The sequence below is a fragment of the Megalops cyprinoides genome, chromosome 16, assembly GCF_013368585.1.
Source record: "Megalops cyprinoides isolate fMegCyp1 chromosome 16, fMegCyp1.pri, whole genome shotgun sequence".
NCBI lineage: Eukaryota > Metazoa > Chordata > Actinopteri > Elopiformes > Megalopidae > Megalops > Megalops cyprinoides.
In genome coordinates this window covers 6,296,317-6,310,650 of record NC_050598.1, presented here as the reverse complement: position 1 = coordinate 6,310,650, position 14,334 = coordinate 6,296,317, and the positions used below count along the sequence as shown (strand labels likewise).

Sequence of the window (14,334 nt, the reverse complement as noted above, 5' to 3'; positions counted from 1 at the left end):
GAAAAGACAGAGTCTGTGATAATAACCTGCTCAAATTCACCATTATCGTGTTGTGTGTTATTTAAATCAATAACAATTTAACTTTATGAATCTTAAGCTGAAATATTGTGATGAATGGATCCATTTTTGTTAGTATTTTTGCAGAACCATAATTTCATGTGATTTCATTTCAACTTGGTAATTCAACTGGCATTTTACAAATCAAAGACATGTTCGTCAGAGTGTATCATTGTATTTTGTAATCCTTTAGTTTATATTATTGTTAGTAATATTATATTATGGTTGTTATTTTTTCATTTGGCTGTATTCATGAACAAGTCAAAATAGGCAGCAGGTTACTATCATTTATGAATGAAATAAGTAATTATTTATTCATAGCACGAGCAAAAACGCATTTGCCAGCTACATAGCCATCTTTAGTGCATATCATTACTTTTCTTTGCAACAAGAAATTACAAGGGACAAATACAAAGGACTAAAAAGTTACTAAAGAACTGCTAACACTGGAAGAAAAGAAGGTTGCAATGGGAGGTTACAGGGATGAAGCAGGGTGAAAAGAGCTGTTGTTTTCAAGCACACTGAGTGTCTGCATTTATCTGAAGACTTCTGTCTGGAACTATAGGCCCCAAAATATGAGGAAGGTAACCCCTCTAATCCTTTTTCCCACCACTTCTGTTACCACAGGTCCATGGACCAATGGTGCATAACCATGTGTCAGTCATCGGTGTTGTGTAAAACTTTGTTTGATTTGTTATTGTCTTGTTTAAATTTCAGGTCTTCTGGTCGGCATATGGCTGGAAATCTGTGAGACCTTAATAAGACTTGCAACATGCCATTGGGATATGCCTCTGTGTGGTCCAGACTGCTAAGAAGTCATGTCTAAAGCCTTGGTGGGTGCCGTCAGATTGTAGGCTGGCCACCCACATGAAACATTTCTGATTCTAGAAGAGAAGTGAGTGGAGGCACATTAAGGGCGGAGGAGCAAGCTGGTTCCTCCATGAAAAGTTTAGCCTTTTGCATGACCTACTCATTCCAGCTGGGCTAAAAGACACCAGACATCATTTCTGCCCAGCACATTCAAGCCTTCTTTCTTATGTGGACACTGTATAGGACTTGTTCCAATCAGGTGCATAACGTTTCTGATTTAAAAGTGGTTGCTTTTCCCAAGCATAAATGGATGAGATGCGCAGGTTGAAAATTTCTTGAAATTTCGAGGTTGGTGTCACCTGGCTTGTGAACAAACAAATTAAACATATAACGTGTAATCGCATGTATTTATATGTGTAAACTGTCTGTTTGTTCTCCGGGTGAAACCAACCTGGAAATTTCAGACTGAGCATATCTCATCCATTTCTGCTTCTGTGTGTGGGACAAGCAGCTGCAATTAAATCATACAGCTTACTGGTATGTGTGAATCAGCTTTGAGAATCAAAGCTGACACTTCCAGTAAACATCTTACCTGTAAAACCTTCATATGCATTTTTATTATGCTATCATGTCTTCATAAAACTAGGTATTGAAATGGACCTCAGCCTAAACAGTAGCAGCTGGAGCAGAATTTATAGGCCTGGTTATGTAAGCTGCTCCTCAGTTAGAATGATGGCCCTCAACATATTCTCCCCAGGTGTGATGGATTTATAGTATAGATAATTACCCTGAAAACTGTGGGCTCAAACAGATAATGCTGTGCAGCATGTCTTTTAAACAGAAGTGGAATGTGCCTCCATTTCTTAACCTTTGATCAACAGATTATGAATTCCTTTGAGAAACACTGATGCCCTACAAAGAGATTGTTACTGCCCATTCACCCCATTTCAGATTCTCATATGGGAAAAAAAAAACCTATTTAATTCACAGTGAATCTGTGAGCCTCTGACCCCTGTGCCTAAGAGATGCCCTTTTGGGGCGATTCGGTGTGATACACTGCATTATGTCAAATCTGTCTGGTTCGAGAGATATTCCTCACCCACCAGTCAGAACTGAAGCACCTCATTTTAAGAGAAGCAGCTGGCTTTGCCGTCACTAATCAACCATCTTTGCAAACGGCTGTGCCATGGCTGAGAATGGCTGCCGAAATGACGTCCTTTGGAATTCCACAGCGATTTACACCCAGGGAATGTGATGTGGATCTGAGTACAGCGATATTTCATCATTACGTAAATAAGATAGCGGTGGTATTGGAACAGTCTGCAGGCCCCCAGCCTCATTCTTCAGTATATGGAGTCCAAAGTCCTGGTCTTTGCAAACTGTATGTGACCTGGCTCTGTCTGCATCCACGAACAATCACTGCAGCAGAACAGTACTGTAAAGAACCAGGCCCTGGCAACACAGCTTAACATGATGACGCCAGAGTAATAACCTTCCAGAAACATATGCTAAGGTATTCTAGGGACTATCACTCTAGAACCCACCTGACATCACACCAACCTCAAACAGTATGCCAGGAAGATTTAGGATAGCAATGAATACAATAAATTAAAAGACCATTCAGAGCAAGCGACACCATAAAAGGACAATAATAGAAACTATTTGACTTACTACAATCGGGCCCAGGCACAATCATAAAGAAATCCAGTGTGCTACACTGTATAAATGATAGGTGTGAGGCCCACACAATTACCATAGCATCATTTTCATTCTGTATATGCAGAATTCTGTGTAAGCCATTTTGTGTTGTCCTGTGCCTTGAGTGATTGATAATAACTGTTTAAAGCTGCAAACTATTTGAACATCTAAAAATGGTCACCTTTGCAAAGGCTGCATTTTTCTCTGTCAATTACAATGCTTAATATTTGTGCTTTTCCAATTCCTGGCTTTTGCCCACCTTTAACTGTTGGCTTCCATGCGGAACATCTACAATACAGTTTCCTAATTATAGATCATGTATCAACTTCATTAAAAAATAGAAGCCATGCCAATAAATAATCTTTGAATTTGAATTTGAATTTGAGAAGGAGAGGGGGAGAGTCTTTTTGAATGATACACTTCACCATGAATCAGTTGTGCACTTTGAAAACCTTTATTATTCTGGTCTGTTGTTTCCAGAAACATCTCCAGTCATGTTAAAACAAATGTAAAAAATAACTTTTTAAATTTTTATATTTTATAATATATGCAGAATGCAATCTTGGCGCACTTTCAAATAAAAGTTATGACTATAGTAAACACCAGAGGGCGCTCTGTGAACTCTCAATGTGATTCTCATGTTTGCCAAAACAAGACTTCCTCTCCAGTTGGTCCTGGGTAATATACACGTATTTAGGTCTTATTACTCTTGGTGGGATTAAGCAAGACATCAGTGGGAATAATATTCCTTGCTTTTTATTTGGATTGTGAGGTTAACAGGTCCTTTGGTGTTTTGTGTGAGTTTAGTTCCAGTTCTTAAAGAACTGCTTGAATATAACTCTCTCTCTGCCCTGTGGCAGGATCTCCACCTGCAACAGGAAACACAAAGTGTCACATATAGTATCTCACATAGTGAATGTCCATCTTGTTACTACAGAACTGTCAGGAAGCATGTATACTGTACAGCTCTGCTACTGTAAGATACCCTATCAAAAAGTAATACATGTTGAGATCTAGACTCTAAAATAATGTTATAATAATGATTTAAATATCTCACCAATCATAATGCGTACATCAGTATATCAATAATTTTAATTTTCTTCATTTTTTCCTAATTCTCTTACAGTGGTATTGTATGTTACATACGAATAACATTGTTGAGTAATTATTATCAGGCACCTGTGTTTTCATCCTGGGATAGTTCATCTTCTGGATGAAGTCATCAGCCATCTTTAGAGCCTCCCTCTTCTCCTCTGCATTGGCTCCGCTCCCTGTCAATCACCAACATCAGCCAGTCAGTACACCCACCAAAAATGTAAGCCAGTATCTGCTCAGGGTTGTGTTTGGGAGTCTGTACCATTTTTGGTTCCAAGGTCTGGAGAACTGTTACAAAATTCTCAAGAACTATTAAATACATTCATTGATTTCTTTTATTTACAATAGTAAGTTATCAAATGTCATTCACATTAATAAACCACATTATGTGTGTTTAATGTAAGTGTATAATGTGGATTATTCATTATTCATTTATTTTCTTTGGAAACCTGAGGCTGCTGAACTTGAGCTGTAGTGTTATGAATTGACCTTGTTGCCCAATATTAATACTTATTAATAAAAATGTAAACCAACGGCAAGAGTACTGGCTAAATTTCAGCCCAACTAAGTTTGAACAGCTGTCTATGGAAAAACATTTACTGTGTATCTTGGAAATTTCTTCAGTAAGATATCCTTAAGCAATATTCTGTTTGGTAAAATATTCTATAAGTACTGACCATCTGAAGTCCTGATTTCTCCTTGTCCAATGTGCAGACACAGCTCTCTCTCTCCCTCTCTCTTTCTCACCTTTCCAGACGAAGATCTTGCCGTTGGCTCCATTGTCCAGTATGAAGCAGTCATCACGCACCAGGAGGTCCTTGTCAAATGGGCTTTTCTCTGACACTTTGGTCAGTTTCATTGCCCCGGTGGCATCAGAGACCTGCAAGGAGGGACACCCATATCAGCATGGATCCAACTGGCATGATTATACACAGCAAAAGCATGTATGTGTTTGTGTGTGTCACTACCCTCTATATTGTATGTATATGTACAGTACACACCACTGATCTGTATATTGTGTGTATGTGTATGTGTGTGTGTGTGTGTGTGCGTGTTGCATATGTATGCTTGTGCGTGTGTACTACTGATCTGTATATTGTCTCTGTGCGGTTGATCTGTGTACTTTGTGTGTTTGCTTGTGCACCCCTCATATATGAATGATTAGATCATTCATAGAAAAGCATTAATGCATTTGATACAGTGCAGACATGTGGAGACGGTTCTGCCCACCTTGTACAAGGAGGCAGAGTTAGAGGCATCAGCTTGGGAGTCCTCCTCTGAGGTGCTCTCTTTCAGGCTTGGCATTGGGCCCAGCACCTGTCAGTCATAAGGTTGGGCAGGACAACACTTCAGTTTAGGCATAACAGCCATAAAATTATACCATTTTCGAACCATTACTAATCAAATGAAAAATGTTCATTCTCGACCAGAGGGTATTGCATTTTCTGTACTATAGCTGTATCGAACACCAGTGATCAAGATGGAATCAAAGAGCAGAGTATCCCAAATCTCTGAGCGTACTTGTTCAATTGTGTGGATGTGTAGACTGTGACACACTGTCGCAGGTTGGAATCTAACACATGGCTCCCAATTCAGGATTGTATCAGCATGCTGCAGTGGTGCCATGAGGATAACACATCACTGTCCTCATATGAGGTTACAATGAGGCGTTACGCTTGATTTGAGGCAGAAACTCCATGGTACAGTCTCTAAGGCATGTTTTAACAGTTTCATTCTTCTGTGGTTAGCCATGGCACGATGTGTATGAAGCCTGATCACAGTTCACTGGGGCAGGGGCAGTGATGAGTAAACGTGTGATTTATAAAGCGCTTGATTCTGTTGCACGTACTCAGGACACAGACAGCATACTGCTTTACAGCAGCCTGGTGAGCTCATGCGGGCGGGTCACAGGCGAGCGCACCTTCAGCATCTCTGGCGTCTCCTCGCCCTCGCTGACGTCCACGATGCGTGCCTTGCCGTGCCTCTCCGTGTCGCGGATCAGGGTGGCGATCTCACACACCTTCTGCTTCTCAAAGATATTTGCCTGGGACCCGACCCAAGACACAATGGTCTGCACCATTGGACACACACAGACACAGACACAAACACAAGTGCACGCACACACACACACACACATACACACAAAGACAGAGAGAGAGAGAAAGAGAGATGGAGTTTTACCACATCATGTACAGGCCTCTATCTAACTGAAAACAGCTTTTGTGAGTTTGCCACAACTCTTGTTGAAATTTAATATGTACACACTGAAATTGTGCATTTGTGTTTCATCAGATCCCGCAGTTTGTCAAATGCTTTCAAGTGGCGATAACACCAGCCCCTCTGGGCTGCAAGCCAGTTCCTTGAAAGGCAGAAATTTGCATCGGAATAGCACCCATTTTCAGGTTTCATTAACTAAACTGACAAGAAGCACCGCAAACAACCATGGAAAAATGACTTTCAAAATTGAAAGCCCAACAATGCAATGCTCAGCCAGTTGTAAAAGGCAGAAAAAAAGTGGCGAGAACACAAAGACACAATGGCAATAAAACAGAGGCACTATGGCAAAGGGCACTCGCTGGACAGAAGCAGGCAGTAAGCAGCTTATTGAACTTCGGCGAGAACAGAAGTGTCATTTGATCCAGCCGGAGACAGCTGCCACTACAGACAACGGAAGTGCAGAAAGTGGAGAGAAACACATGGGTGGCTTCATAGAAATGGCAGGTGATTTGCAGGTCCTGGAGTCACGCTCTCTGGGCAAGCTAGCGAAGAAATGACAACATGGCAACACACTCAGAGAGAGAAAACTGAGCCACATCCTGAGGTTGTGTAATGCATTGTGCTTTCTCAGTTTCAAAACTTGGTGGGATGTGTTAGCCTGTGTGCCAACGATTCCACAGTAGCCTACGTGCATAAGGCGTGTCATATACTCTTACTTAGAGAACATTTACTACTGATTTTGACAAACCATAAATTTCCAGGCACAAGGCAAACTAGATCAGGTTTGTATACTTCTATGCTAAAAACATAAAGGGAGTACATTCATGGCTTGTTGTAATACATCGGTTGTGTCACTCATTTGCTGGAAATGGCATTGAAGAGATCACACCTGAGAGTAGCTTAGTGTGTATTTATTAGGGGGAAACCATAAGCTGCAAGCTCAGAGTGGTTTAGAAATTTTGTGTTATGAGATAGCAGGATGACTTCCATCTTCCTCAGTCTCCCGCCTCCTCCCACACTCCTCACCTCCCCCAGGTCCAGGATGAAGCAGTCTCCCTTGTTGAAGCTGTCCCAGCTCAGCTCCACCTCCTTGGCCCGGATGTTGCGCTTGCCCTTGATCTGGTACAATCTGTGGACTGGGCAAGAACCAGACTGAGTCCTCCGGAACCCAGACTCCACTCCGCCCTCCTATAAGAGGGAGGGCCAAGCAAAAAAAAATGGTTACAGAGTGACAGCATGCCCTCAAGCCAGGTTTTTCAAACAAACAAAGCTATGGCAATATCTATTCAGGGAATGCATTATTATGGTTTACTAATCACCATAACTTGGTCCTTTGCTCTTGCCCTTGGCATTTCAGTTGTAGCTCCTAACTACTTGTATTGGTTACAGTGTTAGCTGCATATCCTCTTTACAATAGTTCCTGACTGCAAGTACAGCAATATTACAGCATGTGTAGTATGGTTGTTCTGCTTTCCCCACCAAAGTAGGAAAGCAGACTAACAAGTTGAGTATGGCTCCCAAAGACAGTAGGTAGATAATAACATTGACACACTTCTTGTTCATCCTTTTTTTGGACACAGAATTACCTGAAGTTTCATAGTCAAAGCTGAGGGCAATGCAGTTAGGTTGAATCTGGGCTTTGACCTTTTTTTGAATCGGTACGTAAGTAACTAACTAGTAGTGTAGCAAGCGAGAGAGAGGTGCGTGATGGGAATGGATTCGAACTGGCCACCAGCACCTCCTCTTCCTCACCTTGTAGCTGACTCCCCTGGGGAAAAGACTCATGAACTCTGGAGACTCGTATCCCTGGACGTGCCGGTGCTGGATGGGGTCCCCGCCCAGGAAGTTGTCCAGCTGCGTGGCCAGCATGGCACAGGCCACCTGCTCGTCACGAGATGACTTCTCACCTGCAGCGGCACACCACAGACAGGCAGAGAGAGGGGGAAATGGAGAGAGAGGGAGATAAGTTGAGAGAGCAAGAGAGGGACAGAGAGATAGCAGAGAGAATGATAGAGAGAAGCAGAAATAGTGAGACAGAGTGATAAGGTGAGTTAAAGGGAGAGAGAGAAGGATAGATAGATAGTGAGACAGAATGAGAAACAGTGAGACAGAATAAGAGACAGAGGGAGACAGAGTGAGGGAGAAAGACAGAGAAATGGATAGATGAATAGATATACAGAGGGGGTAGACATAGACAAGGAGAGAAAGACAGAGAGGGGGTGGGGGGAGTGCACGAGAGGGTTTAATGGGCGTCCCTTGCAGTAACAATCAGCTTAGTGTTACCTAATCACCGGATACACGATGGAAACAACAGCTACATTTGAGCACTGAAACAGAGCTCATGAAATTTTAACGACACGCACAAAACCCGCCCTTCCCTTTTTCCCCTGGGGCTCATCCCTCTTTCTCCCTCCAACCCCTCCCTCCCCCTCTCTCATTCCATCCAGTCTCTTTTCCCTTCCTCTTGCTCCTCCCATTCATCCACCCTCCCTCCACTTCCTTCTATCCTTGTCTCTCTCCTTTCACCACTACCAGTTCTCACACACTCCCTCCCTCTTTCAGTCTCTCTGCGCTATGTTTTATTCAGCAGAGCACATTTTCAGGTAAGCTCGTAATGTGGGTGACACGCTCAAGCTCAGCTGCTGCTTTGGTGACAGAGAGGATGCTGGGATGGGCGTTCTTGTGTTGAGGTGCACAAACCGGTGGACCTCACCATAGCTCTAATGATGTGAGTTACCCTTCCGTATCACCGACCACCAACCTGTTTCCACAGGTTCAAATATTGCTTCTCACCAAAGCATTTTCACACACTGGCCTCAGGCCTAGAAGGTTACACAGTGAGACAAGGAAAAAACCTTCACTCCTGCCCCTCTCCTGAGCACCAATCAGCTGCGCTCCTCTATACTCTCCTCTCTCATGGCTCCTTCTCGTGACCTGCAGTCACCCCTGCACCGCCCCGTCTTCTCATCGACCCCGCCCTCTCCCACAGGCCAACCCACCGATCCACATGTGCAGGTCGGCCCCCTCCTCCCCTCGGTTGCTCAGCACCAGGTAGGAGTCGCCGTTGAAGAAGGCGCCCAGCTCGGAGGGCTCCAGCGGGACGGCCTTCATCTTCTCCACCCGCCAGCAGCGCAGGCCCGGCTCCCGTGCCTCGGGACCAAACTGACCAGGGGCGGCCTGGAACGGTTGCATTCTGCAGGAGACAGAGAGGGACAGGAGAGAGGGGCAGATTAGTGAGAGCGCTGTGGGAGGGGCATCATGGGTAAAGGGTGGTGTGTGGAAGAAATAAGGGAGGGGAAGGACAGAGAGGAGGTACAAGACAATTTGGGAGGCAAACAAGGGCAGGGAAGGGATGCAGGAACAGGGAAATTTTGCTCTAGGATATTAAACCAGAGTAATTTACAGAAATAGCAATAACACCCATTAAACAACTCAGGAGACATTGATGTGTGTGCTTTTCAGGGGGGGAGGAGAGAATGCCATGGACAAATTAAGCGAGATAGCAGAAGTGGGATTCAGATCAGGGAGCCGGAAACAGACAGGAAAGCAGATGAAACACACACACGGAGAGACCGACCAATGGGACGCATTGCCACACTCATTACATTATTGTTACGCAATCCACCTCTCTAGGTTCTTCAGGACAACATGCCTTCACAGGCATACCTAGACTAATGTTATTGCTCTTTCTTAGGCAAACAAAAGAAGGTGTGACCCCAGGCAAGTCAGATCAGGTCTCACACTCTGTCCTAGACCCCATCCTACCCTCGTACTGTGTAGCATTCCGAGTTTTGTGACACAGAAGATCAAGGGATCCTGAAAGTGATATGCCACTTTCAGGCTTTTTAGCATTTTGGCCCACCTCTGCAAAACAGAGACCTATTGCTCTCTCTCTCGCATAGCCCAACTGAATAAATTATTACAATTACTTCATATTAATATGTGCACACATATCTCTGGGTATGTCCGAGCACCTGAAAGACAATATTGCAAGCAACACACAACTACAATGCTAAGAACTGGCATATGAACCAACAAAAACAAAACGGGATGTTTAAATGTTCAGACTGTTTTTTTGAGGTGTGTAGGTATAGTCTGGTACTGTGTAGTTTATACAGCGTGCCTATAAGTTGAGAAAGTATAGTTTGTTTTGACAGTGTGGTATGTGGATTCCACCCACTGCATGGTATATAGTTGACACAGGACATTGTGTAGGTTAGTACCCTGTGTGGGATTGACAGCGTGGTGTGTAAGTATCACAGTGTGGCTTCTCAGTTTGTTGTGTAGATTTACACAGTGTTTTGTGGACATTTGTTTTATCCGTAGGTTATGTAATGTGTTAGTTTAGCATTATGGCATGCAGGTTGGGCAGTGGGTTGTAGGCATCAGTTTTGTGTATATGTACAGCACAGACCATGTGGTATGCATGTTTAAAAAGGTGCAGTGTTAAGTTTCAGCATAATGGTTTCAAGTTTTAAACACCACGGCTCAAAAATAAGAATGACAGGCCTGGTGCTCAAGCTTTTAAGGGGTGCTGCAAGGTACAGTTCTGGGATTTGGTTTAACTATGACAACCAACACAAAGTTCCACCACAGCTTCTTATCATGTATAGGACAGTGACTTTGGTGCTTGTCACAGTGAAAATTGGCTATCATTAAAGCTAAAGTGTTCCGATTCACTGGCTTCTTATGACCGTTCTTATTGGGTGTGGCCTAAAACAGAGCATTTCTAGTCAGCATAGGAACACTGACAGCACTGGAATCTCCTGTTAGCAACAGAACCTCCCTGAAGGAGAACGGAAAGAATGTAGGAGCTGAATATCTTGTTATAAAAGAACATCTGTGGGGTTACATTCTCCTCACAGCACAGACGCATCTAATCAGACAAACCAAATGCCGATACGAGAAATGAGGTAACACCACCAGCCTCTCAACCATCACTCAGCATTTCAACAGTCTCTTGCTCCCACAATTAAAGTCTGGTGAAAAGGGCGTCCTTAACATTGACTAGCTGTGAAAAACTCTTTCCATAGCATGCCTGTACCTGTTATGTGGTGAGCATGGTCGTCTCCATAGAAACCAGTAGGTGTTTCACGATCTGATTCAAGTTCAAATGTCCCAAAAATTCCCAGCTAACCCACCGAATTCTCTAAACTCAAAAACACTCAAGTGACATTGTGGAGACGCTGTCAAGTTTCTGCAATGTTGCAGCAGTGTTTTGAGTGCACTGGTTCAGCTGGGTGGCTATCTAGGGTGAAGCCAGGGGTGTTTCTAGCTATTGAAAAGGCAATTGAAGAGGCAGTTTGCCTGGGGTTTGTCTTTTTTTTTTTTGAAGGGAGATCAGCATTGGTAGGTTGGGGAAGTTACATCTACCTTTATAATATATAAATATTATCACACCTTTGTAAGCTGCAAGTCAAGTTCCCCTCTGTTATACTGTGTGTCTGTTGTTTTGCTATAATTACCTCCTTTTTCCGGGCGAAAATATTTGGAGGCTAGGCTTAAAATATTCGGGGCTATAGCCCCGAATGATCGGACCTAAGGATGCCACTGGGTGAAGCTTTACACAATCACCAGGCCTCAGAGAACGAGAACAAGAGAAAACAACTCCAGCTGAATGAGTATAGCTTATTTTGTCTGGATGAAAGGTGTGGGCATGTGTGCTCACTGCCGTGTGATTCAGTGAGCAGCAGAGGAGGTTGGAGGCACGGGCCGTGTGGCCAGCGACAGAGGAGTTTACTGGCTGCCATCATCGCAGAGATCCGCCCTCCAGGTGGAGAATGCGGCTGTTTGAGTGGTTTCCATGGAAACCCTTGCTCTGACTCACCCTCCTCTCTCCAGAATGCAGCGAAAAGCCACAGCTGCATTAACCCCTAATTGCCCATGTGTTCGCATGCTTGTGCGCGCGCGCGCGCGCGTGAGAGAGAGAGAGAGAGAGAGAGAGAGAGAGAGAGAGAGAGAGAGAGAGAGAGAGAGAGAGAGAGAGAGAGAGAGAGAGAGAGAGAGAGAGAGAGAGAGAGAGAGAGAGAGAGAGAGAGCACCTTTTCCTAAACTGTAATTAATTCCAAATAATTACAGAAAATACTTTGAATATTTTGAACTATCCCTCTCCACATTAGAAATAGAATGATGAAAAGAAATGAAAAAATTTTACTGGGAGAGGGAAACACGGCACCTTTTGCAGTGTCTGCATGCCACGGCAGAAAGCATCCCCTATCCTGTATATAGTGAAATAGTGAGAGATAGTGTCTTCAGTGTGTCAGCTATTTGTATTGCTGTTGTGAGTACATGTAACTCAGCAGTGCTGTTTTTGACAGGTTGTAATGTTGTGCGCTTCAAGCTTGTCCAGAGCAGGGGATGACCACACAGTGACATCAGCTGGGACCAGCCATACAGTAGCCTGATCGCATGAACCACAACAGACACTAGACAACACGGCAAGATCTCACACATCTCTATCAACTGCCGTGTCAGCTGGTGGCACAGGGCAACGCCTGAACACCGGATAAGACCAAACTAACAGCAGAGACGCCCATTTTATCGGTTTCATCTGAGCTTAAGCAAGTTAAGGTCTCCAACTACACAGACCCCCTCTTCCTTAATAACCACAGCAATTTGCAAAGGAGATGCCCATGTTTCCCTGGCAAAGCAAACTAACGAGCATGTTTAGTTGTAGCAATGTACCACAGAGTTTACACACGCAGGTCAAATGCAAGAGGACCATGTTTAGGTGTGGCAGTGTACCACACAGTTTACAAACACAGATCCAATGAATGAAGACCATGGTTAGGAGTAGCACTGTAACGCAGTAGCCAAGCCCAAGGCAAATGCAGGAGGACCATGTTGAGGTTTAGTAGCATAACACAGTTTTCAAACTCAGGTTAAACTCAAGACAACTGTGTAATGATGTAACATAAAAACGCAAGTGTTCAAATACAAGTGAAACAGAACGATCATGTTCAGGTGTAGTAGTGTTATACAAATTTGAAACACAGGTTAAACAAGATAACCATGTTGGTGTAATAAGTGTAGTAGGATAACACATTCTGTTCCAAATCAAACACAAGAGGACCACGTTTAGATGTAGCAGTGTAACACACAGGTTTCAAACGCAGGAGGAGCCACCCAGACGGACAGAGGGGAGGAGAGAGGAGGCATGCACGAGGCAGGGGGCCCGGGGCCGTGGCACCGAGGCCCCGAGTGGGCGCGAGGTGAACGCATCATGAAGAGTAAGTAAAGACAAAAAAGCCCCGGTCCACTTAACTGCATGATCCCCTCGGCTAGCTCCGGCACGGTACCTGACTCCGGCTCCATTCTCCCCGTCTCTGCGTGCGCGCGTGTGTGTATGTGTATGTGTGTGTGTGTGTTTGCGCTCACCTGGCCTGGTTAGTTTATATGCGGGAGGTAACCGGAGCCGGGGCAATAATCCGAGCGCACCGTCGAGAGGACGCCCTGTGGGGGGAGAGTCGGGTTCCTGACCGGCGCTAAACCCCGCAGGGATAATTAGTGTGCCCGCCTCCCTCCCCTGCCTCCCCTCCCACAGCAGAGGGAGAAAAGAAACAAAGGAGAGAGGACCAGAGGGACAGGGACAGGGACAGGTACGGGGACAGGCGGGATGCGTGCTCCTTTAGCCCCTGGGCAGTGGAGCAGCTCTGGAGTGCAGAGACAGAGAGGCCCCAGCGGGCGAACAGCGAGCCGTCAGAGAGCTATCAGTGACCTCATGCGCTCTTAATCAGAGTGGAGGAGGTGGAGATATGAGTGCAGAATATGCCGGGCCAACAGAGCGAGGAGAGGGCAAGGACCGAGAAGCAAGGCTCGGAGCCTCTCTGTCTGCCCCGCTCCCGATCCAGGAGATAATTTGAGGAAGTGATGCAAGATGGACAGATAGCGATGGAAGGGCGAGGGGGGTGGCGGGGCTCAGAGTATGACAATTGTTCAAAAAAGTCCTTTAAGTAAATTCCTTCCTGGCAGACAACTCTTTAGAGAAAATATGAAAGCAAAAAAAAGTCAGAGAAGAAACGCTAAACACTAAAGTTTCCGGACCTTACCTTGAAGCCTGGGGTGTGTCGAGTGCAGATCAGAATGAGACGAGTCGAGTGAGGGGGAAAGCAGTGCACACAGGAGGAAACTTGTCGTTTCGTTTCTTTTTTTTTTTTTAGAAAAAAGCTTCCTGCCTGTGGCTCATGCAGTCAGAGCCCAGCCCCTTGGCTTTTACACAAAGGTGGAGGCAGAGACAGAGCAGAGGAGGGAGGCTGGGGAAACCACATGAGCGAGACTGAGAGAGGGAGGGAGAGAGAAAGACAGAGAGAGAGAGAGAGAGAGAGTTGGGGGAGAGAGAGAGAGAGAGAGAGAGTTGGGGGAGAGAGAGAGGGAGGGAGAGAGCTTATTGTGCACTTTTCATCTGACAAGCACCACGGCAAGCATTTAAACACTTACGCAGCAAAGTGATGTAGAAAA

General features: G+C 44.8%; 1 protein-coding gene across 2 annotated transcripts; it reads right to left on the bottom strand.

Annotated features, from left to right (window-relative positions):
- Window positions 1-3,009: 3,009 nt before the first annotated feature.
- capgb (capping protein (actin filament), gelsolin-like b) lies at window positions 3,010-14,149 on the bottom strand. 2 transcript variants are annotated; one of them, XM_036548635.1, is made up of 9 exons: window positions 13,926-14,149; window positions 8,877-9,070; window positions 7,630-7,784; window positions 6,904-7,065; window positions 5,582-5,731; window positions 4,891-4,977; window positions 4,408-4,540; window positions 3,745-3,836; window positions 3,010-3,434 (listed from the first exon to the last, which is right to left on the bottom strand). In XM_036548635.1, exons 2-9 carry the CDS (start codon window positions 9,067-9,069, stop codon window positions 3,369-3,371), a joined length of 1,038 nt encoding a protein of 345 aa, XP_036404528.1. In that variant the 5' UTR covers window position 9,070; window positions 13,926-14,149; the 3' UTR covers window positions 3,010-3,368. The 2 variants fall into 2 exon arrangements, with proteins under 2 accessions (XP_036404528.1, XP_036404529.1); XM_036548636.1 differs by lacking the exon at window positions 13,926-14,149 and adding an exon at window positions 13,255-13,325.
- Window positions 14,150-14,334: the final 185 nt, after the last annotated feature.